The sequence below is a fragment of the Falco naumanni genome, chromosome 2 (assembly GCF_017639655.2).
Source record: "Falco naumanni isolate bFalNau1 chromosome 2, bFalNau1.pat, whole genome shotgun sequence".
Taxonomy (NCBI): domain Eukaryota; kingdom Metazoa; phylum Chordata; class Aves; order Falconiformes; family Falconidae; genus Falco; species Falco naumanni.
Genome location: NC_054055.1, coordinates 80,092,222 through 80,113,555, shown reverse-complemented (window position 1 = coordinate 80,113,555; position 21,334 = coordinate 80,092,222). Strand labels below are relative to the sequence as shown.

At 42.4% G+C, this 21,334-nt stretch overlaps 1 protein-coding gene across 6 annotated transcripts; it reads left to right on the top strand.

Annotated features, from left to right (window-relative positions):
- Window positions 1–908: 908 nt before the first annotated feature.
- On the top strand, window positions 909–21,334 carry TMPRSS2 (transmembrane serine protease 2). Of its 6 annotated transcripts, XM_040585124.1 has the most exons (16): window positions 1,134–1,322; window positions 4,506–4,545; window positions 7,386–7,541; window positions 8,729–8,799; window positions 9,615–9,810; window positions 10,115–10,198; window positions 11,605–11,724; window positions 13,031–13,160; window positions 14,286–14,396; window positions 15,216–15,259; window positions 15,921–16,095; window positions 17,722–17,897; window positions 18,873–18,968; window positions 19,829–19,971; window positions 20,536–20,688; window positions 20,883–21,334. In XM_040585124.1, exons 4-16 carry the CDS (start codon window positions 8,785–8,787, stop codon window positions 20,892–20,894), a joined length of 1,455 nt encoding a protein of 484 aa, XP_040441058.1. In that variant the 5' UTR covers window positions 1,134–1,322; window positions 4,506–4,545; window positions 7,386–7,541; window positions 8,729–8,784; the 3' UTR covers window positions 20,895–21,334. The 6 variants fall into 6 exon arrangements, with proteins under 6 accessions (XP_040441060.1, XP_040441058.1, XP_040441057.1 ...); XM_040585126.1 differs by lacking the exons at window positions 1,134–1,322; window positions 4,506–4,545 and adding an exon at window positions 909–1,116; XM_040585123.1 differs by lacking the exon at window positions 4,506–4,545.

The following is a 21,334-nucleotide window of genomic DNA, read 5'->3' as shown; positions in this document are numbered from 1 at the left end:
ATACCCCTTATGTTTTTGTACTAAAGGGTCTGAAGATACATAGCTCTCTTTGAATACACACATAGAGCTGGAAAAATATCGAAGGTATGGTCTTAGCTCCTTGGTGCACTTGGTGTAATTCCTTGGTATGTGTTTGAAAAACTAAACAAACCCGAAACACTTCTCATGCCGAACTTGTATATCTTGCTTTATCTGTAGTCTCCATACAGAGATGTTAAGTGTAGTATGCAGCAATATTGTAGCTCATTCGGAGCTGTTATTAAAATTGAGTGGCGTTTCTTCAAACACTTGTATGCTTTTCCCAGTTGTACTCTGAGGTTTTGGGATGTAAGTGGATTCTTTTGCAGTGGAACTCAGCTTTGGCAGCAATAAACCTCACTCATTTGTAGATCTGCTTTACCGGAGAGTTACTGTAAGTCAGAGCTTTGGGCCAGAAGTTTTAATGATAGGGCTCCAGTGGGAAGGCACTTTATCAACAAAGTTACCCTTTCAAAATCACTTGAAATATTGTGATAACTGTAACCAGAAACCACGGCTTGCAAGAAACCAAAGCAGTGGTGACACTGTAAGTAACGTGACAATTGAGACTGCAGTAATTTTTCAGAGTACCCCTTTATTAAATAGCCCTAAAAAGCAAAAGAAAAAGGAAGTAATTTCCATGGGCTGGGTATTCTATGTGCAATCTTTATCAGCACCTGGTGTGCCCTGCTCAGGGAAGCCTTTTGGCTCTTTATTTGCACACAACGCCCAGAAACACAGGCTAATCAAGACTGATTTGCAAGTTCAAAAAAGGCACGGTCCCCCCACCACAGCACCGGAGGAGTGCGGCACCTCTGCCCCCAGGGGCCCTTACACCGGCGGCACCGCCACCGCCGCGCCCCCTGGCCTTCCCGCCGCTCCCGCCCGGCTTGTTTGCTCCGCAAACCTCCGCGGGGGGGGGGGAAGGGGGAGCCCCGGTCCGGTGCGGTCTGGTTGAGGGCGGCTGCCGGCACCCACCGGGCAGGAAGGGTCGCCCGTGCCCCCCGCCGGCACAGCACAGGTAAGCCCCCCGGAGCGCTGCTGGGCGCCGTCCCCGCCCCCGGGCCGGACCCGCGGCGTCTCCCCGGCGGCTGCGGGGTGAGCGAAGCAGGCAACGTCCTCCCCCCGCCCCCGGCGGCGGCGGGTGGGAGGAAGGGACTGGGCGACGCATCCACCTGGCGGCACCTGCCCCTTCCCCGCCCGGTAACTCCTCCCCGGCCGCGGCGGCTGCTCCCGGCTCCCTGCGCCGCGTCCCGTCCCGTCCCGTCCCGTCCCAGCTCCGCTGCGGCGGGGGCAGCCCCCAGGTAAGCGTGGCGCTCCCCGGCCCGGTCCGGCCGCCACCCCTCCGCTTCGGCCGGGTCCTTCCCCGGGGCCACCGGAGCCACCTCCGGGGGCCGGGCGGCTCCAGCGGGCTGGGGGGCAGCGTCGCCCCGGGCTGGGGGGCGCCCCGGCCGCTCCGAGTTGGGCCTGCGGTTTTATCTTTTAATGAAGAACGTTCGGGTTTGCTTCGGGGGGAGTGCGGCGGGACCCCGGAGGCATCTGAAAACCCCCGTCCCGCCGTGGCGGGGGTCGGCGCGGTGCCCGGCGGGGAGCGGCGGGGCCGTCTCCCCAGAGCGAGAAAAGGAAGCGCCGGCTGATAAAATCGAGGGAGCACGTAAGCTCGTCGCCTTCAGCGGTGTTTCCCGCTGCTTTACCCGGTCGCCCCCTTTCCGCACCCGGTTGGGGCGAAAGCGTTGCGCTTCCCCCGGTACCGGCGGGTGAGGCAGGGCGGGCGCCGAGGGCACCGGCGGGTGAACGGGCGCTGTGCGGGGGGTGGCGCGGTCCGACGGGGTGCGGGGGGTGCTGGGGTGCGCCCAGCGCCCCGCATGCCAGCGCCGGCCCCCCTCATCCCTCTCGAGGTTGTCCATTCCAGGCCTTCATCCTCCGCTGACGGGAGGGGAGACGCGGCGGGGTTAAGGAGCTTTTTCAAGGTCACGGAGTTGGGTAGTTGCTCCTACGGAGAATGAACTAGAACAACCGAGTTCTGGGGCCTCGTCGTTGTGTATTAATGTCACCGCTGCTTTGGTTTCTTGCAAAAGCCCTGATTTCTGGGGCTTTTTACAGTTATCACAAAGTGTAACTTTTTACAGTTATCACAATTTGTCAAGTGATTTTGAAAGGGTAACTGTTGATAGAGTGGCTTCCCACTGGAGCCCCATTATTAAAACTTTTGGGCCAAAGTTCTGAATGCTGAAATCAGCCGTACTCCTCACATCCCTTCGGAGGGCTTTACCGATTCCCGTAGCTTACCTGGACCTCGCGTTTCACCTCAGTTTTCTGGGTGGGTGGGTGTCACTGAATTCAAGACACCATTCTCACATTGTGCCTTTGTCCTACGTGTCCCTGTTTGCCCTGAGTAAAGTGACACTGATGCCGTTAGTGCTTTACAAAGAGCCAAAGGAAGCAGCTTCACCTCTGAAGGGTGATTTGCATCAGCTAAGGCAGTGTTAAGCGAAAAGAGCGACGTTGTGTGTAGCATAGATCAACGACACTGGGAAATGGTTGCAGTTGTGCTGTTACCTATGGGTGTCAATGTAAATGTAAAGCCAAAAGACAGGTGGACTAAGACAAAATTTTATGTCAAAGTAGGATTTAAAATGTCCTTTTTCCTTTTATTCTTAAACTGTTAAAAATTATACTGATACATAGGAAAGTCAGTCTAGAGTAAATCTATCGTGGTAGTCTAGCCTGAAAATGGAAATAAGATGAAATTATGTTTCTGGATGGTGGTGCAAAACCAAAACAAAATGGTATTCTAGGATGCTGGTCAAAATATTTCTCTTGGAGCTGCTGCTGCTGGAGATGTGGGTTCTTCCTCCTGTGTCAATCAAGGGTCAGTCCACACTGAGTAGTTCCAGTACTGTGACAGTAGCTCAGCTGTGTCCGTGCTGCTACATCAGTACTTCTGGCATGTCTTTGATGCGTGGATCCCTAAGCCTTCTCTGGCAATATGAGTCTCCCCTGTGGAGTGAACTCAAACCTCTGGCCAGCAGGCTTGCTTTTCTTTCTTGTCTGCCATAGGCGCCTTGGAAGTGGTTTACAGCTCCTCAGGATCTGTAGTTCGCAGATTGAAAACAGCTGACCTAGATGAATATCTAAATAAGTCTGATTTGTTATCATTCCTAGTTTTTGGTTTTCTGCAGAGTGGGTATGTACTGGTATCATAGTCATACAACATGCATTTGCAACTTGATTATGGTAAACAAGTATTCCTGAGATCTCTTGTTCCTTGTCAGAGACTGTCGGTGCCATAGAAAGAGACTTGATTTTTACTGCCAGAAGATGAGGTTATTTGCTCCTGCCATGGAAGTGGAAGGGCAGAGGCAGAACTGGGGAGGTAGTGTAGGAGAAGAAAGCATCCAGATGCCAGGCTGGCTGTTGCCGCATTTGTTCTAGCAGCATTGTGATCTGTGCACATGAGGTGGTGTGTACTGTGTGCAATGGCTGCCTCTGCAGTCGTTGCCTGACCACTAGGTCAATCTCCTACCATACCAGTTCTCCTGGGCTCTTGGTCTTTTCTATTTCAGAAATGGCTTTTCCTGTAGGGTCTTCTGTCACTAATCATCCGCTCAGCTACATAACAGCTTTTCAGCTTCCTTTTCCACTCTGCCGTTCCTTAACAAAGGCATGTGATGTACTTGTGATAGGCAGCGTTGCATGGTAACCTCTGTTTTCAGAGAAGACAAATAGATGATTAGTTGTAGTATAAATACAGAACCCTATAACTGTTTAAAATGAGTGCTACACTCAGAACTTTTTAATGCCTTTTTTTTTTTTTTTTTTTTGGATGTGGAAGTAGCATTAATCTTGGTTTGCCGGCCTTGGGAATAGGGTTGTGGACTTACTTGACCTGCCGGTAGTGCTTTTCAAGAAACACTTTTTTTTTTTTGACACAAGTTGAGAAGTAGTTCTACGGTTTAATAATATTTCAGGAGCTAATGTAGAATAGCTTCAAGACTCTTTCTTAGGAGATCTAAGAATGCTGAGGCTCTGTTTCTGGCAACCTTTCATATAAATCTTTACATAGTCTTGTATAGTTCTTTGCAAGATGTGTAATGTTACTGCATAGGCACACAGAGCAGAGCTTGCCTCTATTGAGGTTTGCCAAAAGGCCAAGGACATTGGAAGAACCTGGTTCTGATGACTTTGAGACATTAGTTGCTCTTTGATTTGTCTTTGACCCCTTCCAGAGGATAAATTTTGCCCTGTGGAGTAAACTACATTTACTTTTTTAATCATCACAATAAAAATATTCAGTGCTATTTCCTGAAGAAGTATCAAGGAAATCGTGTTAATAAAATGAGTTGAAAATTCTTAGTTCCTTTCCTCTTTCAAACATAACTGAATTGTTTTTTTTTTAACCTTTCTATACTTAATTTGCAAGTCATGATTTTAAGGGCTGCTTGTTAAAACAGGAATCTCGAGCATGTTTCTTTTCTTTTGTCCAGGTGGCAGAGGCAGGAATTGCCCAGTGTGTGAAAAGATCATGTAAGTTAATCTGGAATCACCTCTTCTTGGCTTGTTTTCTTTCTTCTTCCACCTCCCCCCGCCCCTGCTTCATACCGTGGTTATATTGTGTTTAAGATTACGCTACTGAAACTTCGTGGCCATAAAATGGTTGGGAAGAAAATAATTAAAGCATACTTCCTTTCTAGTGTCATCAACAAAAGCTGTAATTGTTGACTTGCCCTTTTCTGAAGTTGAGCTTTGCACTGGAATTACTCATTTGCTATCTTTGCAAAGTTTTGCCATTTTGTTCATTTGCATGTGCTGTATTTCTTTATCTGGATAAAGGGAACTGCCAATTTTTTTGGATGTGGCACAGAGTTAGTGTTGATGCAGAGTGGATGCTTTTATGCATCCTACTTTTAGAAGCTGAACTTGATTTCATACACTTGGCTTTTTACTGTTCTGTCCTCTCGCATCTTACTTGCACGTGGTTGCTTTTACGTAGGTCTAACTGAAGAACTAGTTTGGGGTTCTTGGTGGTGTTTTTTCAATTATTGATACCTGTCATAGAGCTTAGCAAAGAGCTGACTGTGTTTCTATTTCAGGAAATAGCACAAAATATGTATTGAAGTAATATGTAAATGCAGGAAGTATACTGTTGCCAATATAAATTTGGTTTCATTGGCCAAGTTGAATTCACAGGGTTAGGATATCTGAAGGTAGTTATTCCATCCTGTTGACTTAGGCATGGAAACAACACATAGTGATCTCTATCTAAAAGCTTGTGGAAACTAATATAGCTGGTGGTACTTGTGGAACACTGTGCCTCCAAAGCATGGTACTGCTCTTAATTAACCGTTATCACATGGTGCGTACTAAGGAAGTGCCATTATTTCTTGCACAGAGAACTAGGGTAAAAGCCAGCAAGTCTGGTTTCATTAACAAAATCACAGTTAAATCTTTGGAGTTTCTTTGCCTTTCTGTTGCCTTTTTGGGATGTTGGCTGCTGGCTAGTGAAGGACACGCAGTATAAAGGAGTCATGACCTCATGCTGCTGTAAGGATGTGAAAGCGGAGGCTCACCTTCACCCACCAGTAGTGAGGTGAGGGGTTTAGGAGGATGTGGCAATGAGGACCACTTACAGCCAAGCAGCACAGCTCTGTGCTTGGTGCTTCTCCTGCTCAGGGACAGTGTCTGTCACTGGTAGGGAGGAGAACAAGCCTTTTGGGGGACTAGTAGTCTATATTCAGTTAAGTAGGATGTTATCAAATGAAGTACAGATCAACTTTACTGGAACTTTTGCTTAAATATAGAGAAGAGATTTGCAGAAATCCATAGAAAACCTAAAAAAAAAAGCGCTATTGGATTAAACTTGTTTTCAATTAATCTAATATTCTAGATTTTTTATTGTTTTGTTTTTATTCTGTCAACTTTTATTGGAAAAAATGATGTATTTTTTTAATCTTAATGATCCATGACAGAACTTTAATTATAACGCTCCTAAGGCATATGTGAGAAGTTAAGATATTTCAAGTAATGGCTGCAAGCTGTGAGGTTTCACTGTATTCATCAGTATACTATGTCAATAACAGCTATATGTTTTATATTCTTATTATTACCTGTCATTAGAAAGAGTAGCATTATTTCTTTACTTTCAGTGCTGTGAAACAAAAACACACTTGATTTTGGGCCTTCTGTGTTGCTGGAAGTCCAAATGCTGATTTTGCTTCATCCATACTGGAGTAAACTGAAGTTCGTGAAATTCAGCAGCTTAGCTGCATATGAGTAGTGGGTCCCTTTCGTTATTTGGATATACTTTTTCCAAAGCCAGAAGATGTTATTAAGCTGACCTGCAAGGCTCTGGCTCCCTGGGTCCTGTCTCTTATACCTTCAAGCCTGCTGTGGGGGTGAGCTCCATCCTGGTTTTCTTTCCTGGGGATCTCGGTACACTTTAACTCCACCAGCTCACTTTAAAGGACTCTTGAGATCTGTTTCTTAAGATATACCCAGTAGAGTGCCATTATAGCTTGGCAGACATCTGGAGGATTGACTGGCAGTGGGAGGGAAGGATAGTGCATTCCTGCTGAAGTCTTCTGCACCAGTGGCTTTATGACACTTTTTTATGGGATTTATTTAAATTTCTCTGATGCATATGAGGTGAGTTACGGGTCAGAGTATTGGACTGAGATAAGACAGACTAGTCTCTTCTAGCCCTAAAGTTGTCGGGATGAGGAGTGTTTGACAGGTTGGTCTGTTTCTCCATGACCCAGCTTCCTTACCTGTGAAGTTGTTGCAGTATCCTTGATATATTTGTAAAAAATTTTGAAGTGTGTTTTTAAGAAAACTAGCTTATGTCATTATTGGATGCTATACATCAATTTCTGCCTTAAACATTTACAAACTAATAGGACCCCAGTTGTTTTGGTTTAATCTGTTTTTAATACACTGGAAAATGTATGTACTTATGACTTCCCTGTGTTTTGTGGCATGATAATGGAAAAATTGTTAAACTCTTTCCCATCCAGCTTCTAATTAATAAGAGCTAAACTGGGAGTGGTGGTTCGAAGCCAGTTAAGCAACAGTCATTTTTTTCCTCAGTTCATTTTAAAAAAACACAACAACAACAAAAAAAACCAACCCCAAAACCCAAAAAAAACCTCAAAAAGACTGAGAAAGACTGAGGAAGACTGTCACCTGCCAATTTGCAAAGCCTTTCAAATATTAATGTTAAAAAATACTTGGATTTTTCTTTAGTCATAGTACCTGTTGGCTTACTTCAGAATCACCACTTCTGTCTGCCATCACTAAACTTCTTAATTCTTTCTCCCCCCCCCCCCCCCCCCCCCCCCCCTTTTCAGATAACAAGGGATTCTTTTCAGATAACAAGGGACAAACCCATCTTCCTGTGACTTGTTACTTGTCCTCTAAGTCTGAGCAGACCTGTACTTCCCAACTGCTGTGAAGAGCTGGATAAGAATGGATGCGACATAAAGCAGAAGTCCTGAAGCCTTAGTCACCAATCTGATGGACTTACTGTAAGTAGGAGTAAGACTTGTTTTCCACCTCTCTGCCACACAAATAAGAGTTCAATGGTGCATTATTACTTTTTTTTTTTGCTAGTGCTAAGAAGCAAATACCGGAATTAGCCTGCCTGAACTGTCATGAAATATTGGCACGCTCAACATGCCAATCTGCTTCAAAGACATTTGAAGCTCAGTTTTGGTGAGGTGACACATTCTGAAACATAACCTTATACTTGGAGGTGAATTATGCTGTGTCTTAATGCAACTGCTCTTTATAGTTGTGGCTTTCAAGAGGAGTCATGGCAGTGTGCCTGTGTGCAGGGTACTGCTCTGCAAGCTGCAGAAAGGTATTTCTCAGTGTGTGGCTGAGGCACTTCCTAAGGCTTTTTTTAATATAGAGTAACATTATGAGAGGACTCAATAGATTAAATAATTTATTAAAATGATTGCTTGTGGAGGTGTATAACTGCTTGTTTTAGAACTGTGGCGGCAAACATTTTACGTTTCTTTTGTCTTTGCTGTTCTGTGGTTTTACTTAATGTTAATGTTTAACTTCAAAATAAACTGCTATATGCTTGAAACAGTGGATGTAGCTCCTCTTACTGTATTTGAAAAACTTTCATATTGGTGTGGAATATTGTTTCCCTGCTGTGCTTCTCTCTGGTTTTGGTGTGGTGGCTGCAACACACAACCAAGAAAACAACTGTTTGCAATGTGGAAGAGTGAAAAGGATATGACTTGTAGGGCTGATAGCTGTGGCATTATCAAATGAGTTAGCTGAATTTGTATTTCCTGATGCTTTGTTCACATTCTTGTTTCTGTGTCATAAACCTCAGAGTGATACATGAGTAAGTGTTGAGAGAGGCAGGAGGACCTGAACTTGGTACTGACACCGTGTGGGTTGTTGCCAGGATATTCTTTAACTCTCATTCTGTCAGTGAGAGTGAACACTAACTTAATCTTCTCAGTGTGTGTGGAGCTCGTGTTAATGAATAGTTGCCACTGTATAATCCTCAAGGTTGTATTGAGAGGCTACTGAGATCTGATTTCATGCTGCACCTTAATTTGTACTGTCTCTTGAAATACTTCCATATTTTTTTTCCTTTCAGATTTGGCAATTTTCCAAAGGGAAAACTGACAAATGTGGACAGAGCTTCTGGTTGTGATTTTCTGTTGTTTTTTTTTTCCTTTTAATATAGGTTCACACTTTACTTCCAAACACTTGAATTGTTTTGGTACTGCTGACAAAGGAAAGATGACCTCTACTGTAGTAAGTAATGAAAGGGATTTATTTATTTTTTTTTTAATGAGGTGTTATTTCTTTACAAGTAACAGCTTATTGAGTGATGTTCTGGTTAACAAGCCTTTTAAAATGTGAAGTGTTTGTTGTGTTTCCTTTCTTGCAAAAAGGGAAAGACACCTGCCTCACAGTGTATAAGAGGCTTGAATTAGCTAGCATTTCAAGTGCTCAGATACTCCTGGTGCTTTCAAAGCTTATTTTGGAGGGATAGGTTGAAATGGCTTCTGATTAGTTCTTAAAGCTCTTCTGGGATAAATATTCCAGAACCTGTTGTAGGCCCGTGCATTTCAGAAATAGCTAGGTATATCTGGTGTTGTCATGGGGCAAAATGGGGCAGTAAGCATTTATCCTAGACCTGGACGGCTACAGACACAAAGGCTGTTACTTGTCAGCATTTCTTTTGATGATGGTACTAAGCCTAAAACTGTCCGTGCTGCTTATTTCTACCATCAGATGTTCCAGTGCAGTGGTTTGTGTCGCCAGTGGGAGGGCTGGGCTCAAGAATCTTTCTTAGGTTGAGTTACTTTGGATCAGGAAACTGGTCTATTCATACGCCTTCCAGTCTCACTCTCTGTTACTTTTATTATTCAAAGTACAAGGTATTAAGCATGTAAATTGGAGTCAATAGTATGTGTATGTATGCATGGTATATTTCAGCATTGCCAGAATTACTTAGTAGGGTTCTGAATGGAAATGGCATCTGAAACTTACTTTGCCCTAATTGCGGTCTTGCCTCTTGTTTTTTCATTTTCTCCTGTTCCCTTCCCCGGAATGTTCTCATTTAGAGTCCACAGCCATACTATGAAAATCATGGCTTTCAGCCAGAAAATGTCTATTATGCCAGGCAGACAGCCGGTGCTAACCCGTATCCACAGTACTTCTCAACAAATGCTCCGTCAGTGCCAAGCTATGTCCCAAGGGTTGCTACCCATCAGTCGAGTAGGCCAGTAGCACATTCGTCCAGGAGAACGTGTGCATCAAGTAAGTTTTGTTGGGATTTCTTACAATTTTAGACGTAAGAACTTCCAAAGTAAGATAACAAAAGGGATCTTCTCTTCCAGCTCCTGTATTGCAGGAGCCATCTCCCCATGGGTGAAAAAGTAATAGCTGGCTGAGATGCCAGTGAACAGAAACCTGAGCGATTTGGAGGAAGGATGGTAGAGTGGAGAAAAGTCTGTCTGGCAAAACATCTGTTTTTAATGTCAAGGAAATAGATAGTGCTGGTGGCTGGAAATCACCTGATTTGTGAACCTAATTTCTCTTTTTCTCCTTGCTTTCAATTCAGGTGTAAAGAAAATCATAGTCGTCATATTATCCATTTTAACAGTCATTTGTTGTGCAATTGCTGCTTTCTTCATCTGGTATTTTGGTAAGGTTCATTTTTTTTTTTATTCTGAAAGAAAAGATTTTATTTAACTTGTAAAGTTAGAAATATACATTCTTATCTTCCATTTTATGCTGAATTAAGGACAGGAAAGTCTTCATTTACCTGCCTCCTGAGAGATGAATTGGTATTGCTTCTTAATGGCTCGGTTTGCTTGTGGTTTGTTTTTTTTTTTCTTTCTTTTTAATGAATATTGCTGCTGTCATTATCCTTTTCCTTCATCAAGTAATTATGTTTTTGATGTTAAGTGATGTCATCAGCTTTTTGACTCTTCTGGAGTGGCTAATTCAGGTGGCTTCTCTGGAAAGCTTCAATATCTGGCAAAAGCTGGTGCAATACAACTGTACAGCACTGTAGCTGTTAGTAATGAGCAGTTTGACCTCTTGCAAGGTTTTTTGCACTGAGGGAAGCTGGCACATGACCGTGCATGGCCAACACATTCTGTGGTGCATGTCATTAGGGAAGTCACTGCTGTGCGTCCTTTCTGAAATGGAACTGTTCCAGATTTGAGCTTCACTTAATTTCAAGTGGAGGAAGGAGATTGAAGTAAATCTATATACCTTCACTGCAAGAGCACAAATGATCAAGAGATGTTTTATTTTGTTAAAAATGGGATCTCTTTTGGAGCAGAAGTAATTCACATCCATTTAATTGTTTCTGAGGCTTTTGTGTTGAAAGTGTTTTAATGTTGTGTGAGCCCAGCCCGTCTCGCCACTGTAAGCTGTACCACAGATGATACGTTTACCTTGGAAGTCATCCCCAACTGGGGTGAATGAGCTCTGAAGCTGTGCTAGGGTAATTCTGTTTGGCTCAGGTGAAGTTTGTCTTGTGCTATCTTAGTTCCCTTTCAATGAAAGCCACTTTTCAAAGGAAACTGGAAAAACAATTTGCTGTTTTTAGGAGCCTCTCCTTTCTGTTCTGTGCAGCAAAAGAAAGAGAGAAAGGATTTCATTTAAAACTTAGGATGACATTTGTGTTCTTAGGGTTTTTTTTTCTCACTTTGATTTATACAAGGTGAATGTAATATTGTTTTAAATGGCAGCAAAAGGATGTAATTGGAGTAATCTTCCTCCTTTTCTGTTTGCAATTGTTATGCTTTGTCAGTGTAAAGCTGACTCCTTTTAGACAACTAATGGTGCTTGCTTATTCAGGGGAGGCGGTGGACAGAATCCAATCAGCTGCATAACTGACTTAATCTGACAAGTGATGTAAAGGACAGAGCAATACGTCCTCTGTTGTGTCAGGCTGGGTCTCCTCGCCTCCCGTCTCTGAGTTTGAGCTCTTTCTGATGTTTTGCTCTATGGAAGTGGAGTACTCCTCGAGAGCTGGCAGTAGACACCTGAGGCTAAGTTGATGGTCAGCCTAATGGCTATGTTGCTCTCTCCCCACAGTAGAGAATCGTTGTCTTGGCTCCTTAATAGAGTGTGGATCTTCAGGAGTATGCATGCCACCCTCGCAGTGGTGTGATGGGGTGAGCCACTGCCCCAACGGAGAGGATGAAACCCGCTGTGGTGAGTGCCAGCAGTCGAGGTGGGGGGCCTTCAGCCAGCTGCAGGAGTTTTTGAGCATATTGCCTTATCCAAAGCTTGCCTAAGTTACAACCCGTTTTAGCTTCAGTTATATCTCTAAAATGTTTTAGGATGTTTGAGTGCTTTGAAGGCTATATCTAGATACTCAGTTTGTTTCCAGTCCAATCAAAAGGCTGAAACAAAATGACTGACTTGAAGGTTTGAGCTGGCTTAACATTGAATGAGTTTTTATAAATACTGCCTTTTAATTTGAATGGGGTTTGTGCAAAACTGAATCTAACATTGTCTCTGGAATGAACCATCATCGTTGACTTCTTAGTGGAACTTGAGATGATAACATAAATCCGGTGGTCTTCAGTCAGGCTTGTCTTTTTCCACATATTTTGCATTCCTTATTCTCCCAATAGTACTTCAGCTACTTCATAACTCCTTTGTGTTAGAAAGCCTGGTCTGATCAGTGGTTCCAACTGAAAATATGCCGAGCGAAGCTTTAGGGCACAGCTGAAGGTGGAAACGTTATTCATTTGTTCATTCAAAAGGTGTAGCATGTTGTTTCTAACACCTCTGTTATGCCAGTGCCACTCTGGAAAACTCTGGCTGTGCTGCTCTTCTCTTTTGAGAAACTTATTCTGCACATGCCTCCTGCAGGGTTAGCATTTACTGGCATACGCTCTAAAGCTGTTTCTTTCCATTTAGTTGAATAATATATTTTTGGAGAAGCTTGTTCAATCTGTTCTTTTGCTTGAGCTATTTTATATTTTTGTGCAGATAAATACATAATGGGGCATGGAATGTCAGAGCTAATTGCTCCTTCTTGCATTCTTGCTCTACAAGTGCTTCTCTGAATAAATTCAGCATATTCATATGTAATACGAAATATATTACAATAGATTGTACTTTATTTATACACAATACATGATATATTAAGAAATATATCATTGTGTAGATAAAAGGTAAGAAAAGATTGGCTATTGCAATCTTCCTCAGTGGTAGACTGAAAGAGAATTTTGAGCATAAAAGCTGAAATGAAAAGATGAACACTATTTTGTACACTTGCAGTTTTAAACTGGTAGTTCTTTTCAATTGCCTAGACAAAAGGATTAAGTCATTGTGATATTTCTGTCTACTTGATATTTACTCAGAATTTGAGTAGAAGACAGCATTAAATTAACACTAGTTATACAAACAAGCATATGTTACAGATAGCAATACTTTTTTAAGTTGAGAAAGAGTGGTAATATAGCGTGTGGTGTTCTTGGTTTCTTTTTACTTCTTCCTTTTCTGGCAGTTAGACTTTTTGGACCAAACTTTATCCTGCAAGTTTATTCACCTGTCAGCAAATCCTGGTATCCTGTTTGTCAAGATGACTGGAATGATGATTATGGGAGGATTGCATGTAAAGACATGGGCTACAGTGTGTAAGTCTAACCTTTGTCAGCCTTTGCACATACATAGAAAGGTTAAAATTTCCATCTTGCTGTTTTTAAGAGTGCATATCTCAAACAAAAAGCAGCTGGCAATCTAGTTTGTGTGAACCCGGGTCAGTCTGATTTTAATGATGGCAGCTGTTACAGAATCAAACCAAAACATTGCTTCAACAAGTGACAGGGACCGGCATGCATGCAGTAGGTAGGTGGTGGGGTCACTTGTATCCAATACATTAATTCACAGCCATCTTCCAGAGCTTGCTTCAGATCATTATAATTGCTCAGTAACATGCAGTCTGACTTAATCTGTCATCACCAGTATTACATGGAAAACATTGATCTTCTGAGGACACAAATAACACCAGCTTGTATGGAAGACTGCTGTAAATAATTATGCCCCTGAGTGCTGCCCATGTTCTCCCCACATAACACTGTAGCCTAAATTCTTCTGTGGTTGAAATATTTGATTTTTGCCTCTCTGTGATACAGTTGGCAAATACTGTCTTCTGTTGTGTGTGGAGTAATGCAGTGAATTTATTGCCCAGGCAGGCAGAACTTGTGTGTGCCCGTGCTGCACTGTGGTGGTCTGAATTCAGGTCTCTGAACAAGCAATGACCCCAGTAGTTCCAATTCCAGTAAGACAGCCCAGCAGCAACTATGCAGAGTTGGTCCTCAGCTAGAAAGCTTGGCAGGACAGCAGCACTTGATACCCCTCTTGCCATCCCGCAGAAATGTGGCTGTCATGACTTACTGGACTTGGACTTTGCTATGTTGTGTAAATGTACCAGCAAAGGCATGTCTTCATCTTTTTTTGTTTTGTGAGGCTGAAGATTTCTGTCACGCATGCATATTAGATAAAAATGTTATTTTAATCTAGAAACTCTTTGATGGGAAATGGAACTTGAAAAATGTTTAAAGAACCTGGATCTCTGACACTCTACTACACCACTAGGGTTCTGTGTTTCATTAAAAAAAAACACAAAAAACCAACAACCAAAAAACAAAAACATGTTTTTTGGTGTTATTCATATCAGAAGATCTAGCTTGGCACAGTTTATTGTTGCTTGCTTGAAAATGAAACAACCGGGTTTTCATGATGTACTTTCTGTTTTGCAGGGATACGTATTACTATAGTCGAGGAGTAGCAACTGAAGTCGGCTCTAAGAGCTACATGAAGCTGAACACAAGTGCTGGGAATATAGACTTGTACAAAAAGCTGTATAACAGGTATCTTTGTTTAATACAAACTTCTTCCCTTTAATCAGGGGTCTTTAGCTGTTGTAAAAGGTGTAGCTTCTGCCCATAGCATAATGCAAGTACATCTTTCAGTGGGGATTGTTAGAGGGAAAGAGACTTCGTTTTTAATCTGATTGCAACAAGGGCTGTCCCTTCTATTTAAAAACACAGCTGTCTTTTTTCCATCCTTCCTCTCTTTTAAAAGGCAAGATGTCCCATCCTGTTCTCTCCATGGTGTCTAGAAGGTTGCCATGTCAAAGATACCTTTCTAAGGCTCTTTGACCATCAACAGGAGTTTCTGTATGGTGACAATAGCTACCAGCTGCTACACGTTCACAGCAGCTGGTGCGGGGTTTTTTTATTTGTCATGTGAACACACACTTTCACTGTGGAAAGTATCATTCTTATTCTCATTAAACAACTCGGAAGTGTCTAGTTTCCAAACCTGTAGACTGCTGTGCCTGCAAAGTTCCTGTTGCTCCCTTGTTTAGTCTTCTACAACTACTTCATAAAATCAGCTCAACTTTTTCTCATGCTGTTCTTCATCTTGCTCCTCAATAGGCTTACAAACCTTTTGTATTGGTGACTGCAGTCTTCCACATGACAGTTCTGGTGAATGCCAGAAATGGTGGAGGCCAATATGGTTCCTGGCAGGGTAGCTGGAGAGAGTGAAGAACCCTCAGCCAGGAAGATGTGGGTGAAGGCAGGGCACGTAGCTGGAAAGGGTAGGAAGCAGCTGGAGGGTGAACTTTACCCACCATTTGCTTCATTGTGTGTCTAAAATCCTGGGGTTTTTTATTTCTATTGCAGTGATTCCTGTGCATCAGGAAATGTGGTTTCTCTGCGCTGTGTAGGTAAGTGACTGTGTTTCTCAAACTTATGCTTGTTCATGCTTTGAAATGCTATGGATGGAAAATCCTTCTGAATCTGCATAAATAATTACGGTCTTTTGATGGCAGATGATTAAAATCTGGTTCCCATTTTTCAAACGGTACAGTTTAAGGAACAGGGTGGGAGACAAACAAGGAGTTACTTTTGTCTTTGCTGCACCGGTCCCTTTAAATGACTCTGTTGCAGTGAGGCTCTGTAGTCCTCACCCAGCAGCCATGGTGGGATGTCTGTGGTGCACCTGCAACGTGCCCACGGGGGGAGCAGTGCCTTCTTGACAAGGTGACTCCTGGCTGTTATCTGTTTTGTTGCACAACACAAAGGCGGTTGTCTCTGGGGCTTGCCAGAGGTGCCTTAATACCACGCTTAAAGGTGTAATGAGCCACTGGTTTGTGGTGAACCGAGGGCAGCAGTTGCCAAATCTTGGTGTTTTCAATGTGAAAGGGCTCCAGGCTATGGGAGACTTGGGCTCTTGGTGTCCAGGGCAGGGGCCCAAGCTGTGGCGTATTGAAAGCCAGCAGTGCAGAGATCGGACACGGGGTCTGTGCTCCGAAGCCTGAGCTGCAGAAGCCATCTTCCAGACCAGCTCACTCTTTAACTGATGCCTGTGTGTAACTGACTCCTTAGACTGTGGCCTGCCCACTAAGAACGTGAACATTATGAACAGAATTGTGGGTGGCAGCGGAGCGGTGCCAGGACAGTGGCCGTGGCAGGTCAGCCTCCATGTGCATGGCACCCATGTCTGCGGGGGCTCCATCATCACCCGTCAGTGGATAGTGACAGCGGCGCACTGCGTGGAAGGGTGAGTCTTGACCCCATGGGGCACCAGAGTGACCAGCTCATTCCTTTTGTCTCTGGAACAGCAGTTTTTCTTGCTTCAGGCTGAAATGCACAAATTTACCTAAGTCTCCCAAATTTCTGCTTTAAAAAGAAATTAAATACCATTCCCCCCCTCTGCCTTGAATGCAGGTGCTAGGTGTGCAGTCTTTTGTCTACGTAGCAGTATGGTTTTCAAGTAGTAAGGGAAAATTTCTTCTGGAGGAGACTGGCTGCAGTTCATCTGTCTGCTTTCTACAGGATTAAAATCTTACTTTACTTGTTAAAGGTGGAAAGTAAATTGGATGGTGGTGTTGGGCACAGATACCTACCCAATTTAAGAGGTAAACTGAAGGTACCAAACTTAATGCAAGGCAGGACAATGTTTTCATGAAGATGCTGAATTAACACTGTGAAGAAAAACAAAGAAAAGGAAAAAAAAAAAAACCCAAACCTTCAAATATCGCACAACTGTAGATATGATCAATTTAAAGATGTCTGTGCCATTTATTTCCTTGTATCTTCATACCACAGGGTAGTAAAGCCCAAGTCAGTACTAAAGGTAGATTTATACCTATCCAAGGAGCACTTTACATGGGCATCAACAAGAAAAATAGCTGGTGCTTTGTACACTTTTAACCTATAAAGGAGAGTTGAGGTGTTGCGGTACCTTGTGTACGGTGTCAGAATATGTTTAAAAGGTGGCTGCTCCTGTTGGAGGGAAAACCCACTAAGTAAAACCATTTTTAATGGTTGGTTGGCTGGATCACAGTTTGAGGCTAAGCCAAGGAAAAATAACTTTGTCCCTTAACCTTGAGAAAGGAATGCAAGTATTTATTTTTATGTGATGATCTTATCCCTCCTTTGTTTTCTGATTTAAGCTCTGTAGTATGCAAAAACTTTAGGAAAGGCAACCAAACTGCAAGCTGTAGCTGGCAAAAAAACTCGTTTTCAGTCCTGAATATTTTTTTGTGGAGGGGGCATGACTCGCAAGCACTACTGCCTTGGAGTTCTGGAGGGAGTTTTAACACTTCTGAGAAGTTTTTTGTATTGAGCATTTGTAAACTGCTGGAGCAAGAGAGACTGTTTAAATTACATTTAGTTAGCATACTTAACATTAAAAAAAAAAAAAAAAAAAACCACACCAAAACCGAACAAAACAACCCTGGCATTTTGATGTTAGTGAAATTCCTTCACTAGATCATGTTTTTACTAATATTGCCTTCTGCTGCCCTTGAGTGCCTTGGATAGTACATGCGAGTGATACCGCTGACATGTGAGACTTCAGAAATAACTGCTTGATCCCTCAGCCTTGGAAATCAATAGACTTCAGTGTTGCAGTCTCAGACTATAATTTGCTGTGCTGAGTGATAGTGATACTTAACCCATTTCAAAGATTTTGATATATTTATGAAATCAAGAGTCAAGCTTTCCCAAAGTCAGATGTCTTGCAATTTATTTACCTTGTTTTTCAGAAATGGTAGTCACATGCATGTGCGTTCGTGGTTGCATGTGCATTTGGCTGCTGTTTCTGAAGACAATTTTTTGAAGGTTATAATCCGTGGCTCACTATCAGAGAATCAAACATTCTAATCTTTTGTTTATTCTGTAGACGATTTTCTGACCCGTACAGCTGGAGGGTTTATGCTGGGATTCTGAATCAGGATGAGATGCTCTTAGGAAACGGATACAGAGTGCAACAGATAATTTCCCATCCAGATTATGATACAGATTCAAAAGACAATGATGTTGCCCTTATGAAGTTAGAAACACTGCTGAGTTTTACTGGTATGTATTCTGCTCTTCTTAAGGCAAAAGTCCAATGGCAATAAGCACATCTTTTAAAAATACTGAAGTTCGTCAAGAAATCCTTGTGATATGGGAAGAACAAAAAATGTGGGTAGAGACAGAGGGCACACCCTTTGATTTTCTAAGTAGGATTTATTTAAATGTGGTGCCTGATAAGGGAGTTTAGGCTCATCTCAACAATTCACTTTTACGCCAGAACGCTGTATAGTGCTTAAGTTTTGCCATTCCTGTATGTGCAGACTCCAAATATAATGGTGGAGCAGCTGACTAGACTCTAAACCAAGTTATGTCAAATAACAATTGGGGAAAAAAACCAACAACATCACAGACAAATGTTAGAAAATGTTCCTTTCTTAAAAGTAGATGTAGGTTGTTTGTAAGCAATCAGTGAAAAATAGAGGACAAACCATTACTTGAAGTGGTTTTAGTGTACAGGTCTTTTATATTTCAGTGCATCAGTTTAAAGCTATTAGTAGTAATCTGGAGGGTCTCTTCTGCTCCTAAGAGCAGGGAGATTGTCTGCCAGGTTTTTGTTTGACACTTCTTGTGTATAGGTATTGAATCCTGCTTGCGTGATTATTTTCAGCAGAGTTTTGCAAAGAGAATGCAGAGAAGTAGTTGTCAGAAGTTTTTCTTCTTTGTCCTCTACTGATCAGAAGAGCTGGTGTTAATTGTTCTAGTTAGCGGGTCGAATTGACCTAAGAACAATTAATTGTGCTTGTTCCTCATTTTGAGGTGAGGATTAGGTAGCCATCTGGTAAAGAGGGGCTGGTAAGCTTTCTGCCGCTGCATGCATTGCACAGTATTGCTTGTCTGCGAGGAAGGTAGAGTACAGAGAAAATGTGTGGTGTATAGGTATTGAAGTGGTGGCTGTGTTGAGATATTTCATATACATTTATTTTGAATTATGTCTGGACATCTGGGATTACTGATGCTACCGTGTTTGTTTTGTAGATACTGTACGGCCAGTTTGTCTGCCTAATCCAGGAATGATGTTCCAGCCTAATCAGCAGTGCTGGATATCTGGGTGGGGAGCAGAGTACCAAGGAGGTAAAGAGTGGCTCTGGAATGTTTTGGTCTTCTACATAAACCAGTCCTCTTCAGTCTGCGAATAACTGTTGGATGAGCTGACTGGGCAGTTTGAGCCAGATCTGTTGATATGCTATTTTTTCACCCATTTACATATTTACACAGGGCATTCTGTCTCAAAGCAAGTTGCGATGTGTTGCATTCAGCAGACCGAAAGGAACCTCAAATCAGTATGGGGGGCCAGAACTATTCACACAGGAAACAATCCGGTGCTCCTGCTAGCAGGGCCACATCTCCCGTAAGGAGGGTAACTGTATGCCAAGCCACTCCTCTGTGGATGTGGGAGAGGGCAGGAGCCTGTCCTTTAGTGGAAAGCTAAAATAGCATGATGCAAGTTAAGCCTGTAAGAAGTGAAAAGGAAAGGGAGGAAAGGTGTCTGCCAATATGAGAAGGTACTGGGTGTGTGGAGCTGCGTGTCGGGGAAGCTGGATCCTGAGTATGGGAACTGCTGGAAGCTTGCGCTAGACCATAAAACTGTGGGAAGGTCCTCTTTGCCTCTTGCAGACTTCATGTGCGTTTAATAGCCCTGTAGATAACACAGTTATTCAGAGTTGATTTGGGGCTGGAGTAGGCAGGTAGGTGCCATGTTCTCTTGCTTTGCACTGACAGCAAAGTAGGGTAACTCACTGACTTCTTGGAAGGGAGTTTTGATGTCACGGTTGTCCCTGTGCAATGGTTCATACATTTTGTGTCCATCCCAATGTTTCTAGTAAGTTCATTTCACCTTGAACAGTGCTAGTTGCTGGGATCTGTAATAGCAACATAATATGATGTTGTTCTAACTTTTTCTTTGTCTGTTTTTGTGCATGTTTCAATTTTAGGTAAAACGTCAAATAACTTAAATTATGTTATGGTGCCCTTAATAGAACATTCTAGGTGTAATTCTGTCTCTATCTATAATGGCATGATTTTGCCTACAATGATCTGTGCTGGATATCTAGGAGGAGGAGTTGATTCCTGTCAGGTAATTATTCCTAATTAACACCTAATAACAATCTCATTATTTTTGTGGTCTTACTAGTAGTCTTTTTTAATTATCTATTAACTACAAACAGATCCTACTTAAAAATAATTAACATTTTGGTTGGGCTTCTGGTTAATTTCGTGGTGCATCCCTTTAAAGGGAGAGCTTTTGTATCATCTTCTGAATGGCTGCCAAGTGCCAAGTTCTCACTGAATACCCAGAGAGGGCGAGGCAGTCTTTTTTTAATGCTTCGAGGATGTTTTGTTATCTGGTACTTGGAAGTGAGCGAATGCTCTTCATAATCATGGCAATACCCTAGCCTTACGCTTCTGAACAAGAAAGTCGGTAATGCCTATCTCATTTAGTGCTTTGGGCAAACAGTTTTCATCCCTATTGCAAGCAGCCATCATTTAATCTGTAATTGCCATCGCTTTTTTTTTTTTTAGTGACTCTCTTAAAATGGTGGTTAGCTTTTATTGAAACTTAAACTGTATTCCTGAAGTGAAATGGACTGCATCCTTCCTGGTGGCCAGGTCACTAATAATATGCTTGTATTTTGTGCAGGGTGACAGTGGAGGTCCGCTAGTAACTAACAAAAACTCTGTGTGGTGGCTGGTTGGAGATACCAGCTGGGGAACTGGCTGTGCTAGTCCCAATAGACCTGGAGTCTATGGGAATATGACTGTGTTTACAGATTGGATTTATAAAAATATGCAGGTAAAATATTTGGTGGGTGGTTTTAATAATTTTAAATGTCCCAAATAAAAAAATGATTTTATTTATAAAAATAAGTACACGTGACATGTCTGCTAATGAAGCTATTCTGCTGAGAAGCATCCAAGTAATTGGTAAGGTAGTCTGTCAGCAGAACTTTTGAACGTTTGTTTTTTGTTTGTGTTTTTTTTAAACAGGCAAACAGATGACAATACTGTCTGTCCTTCTTGCTGATTGATGTTTCTGAGAACAAGAATAAATGAAGCCATGGGTGCCTGGGATATTTATTCACAAATGATTTTTTTATTTCCTCTTTTGAATTTGCTTTTTAACAATAACATGAAGAATTGTACACTCGGTTCTGTGCTGGCTACAGTGACTGATCTTAATCAGTGAAGGATTATCACAATGAGCACCTTTCTTCTTGTGGTGCCTGGCAGAAAGTTGTTCTGTCAACTGCTTGCTGAAATGTCTCTCTGTAGTTGAGTAACTTTCACTTGATAATCAGGTACAGGCTTACAACAGCAATTTTAATCACAATTTAATTTAAGATTTTTGTGGCAGGATACTGAGACAGTTTGTTTAGTAGTGTTTTAAATTAAATGTTAAGTAATGTGAACATTGAACCTCTGAGCTGCTGGTTAGCAAT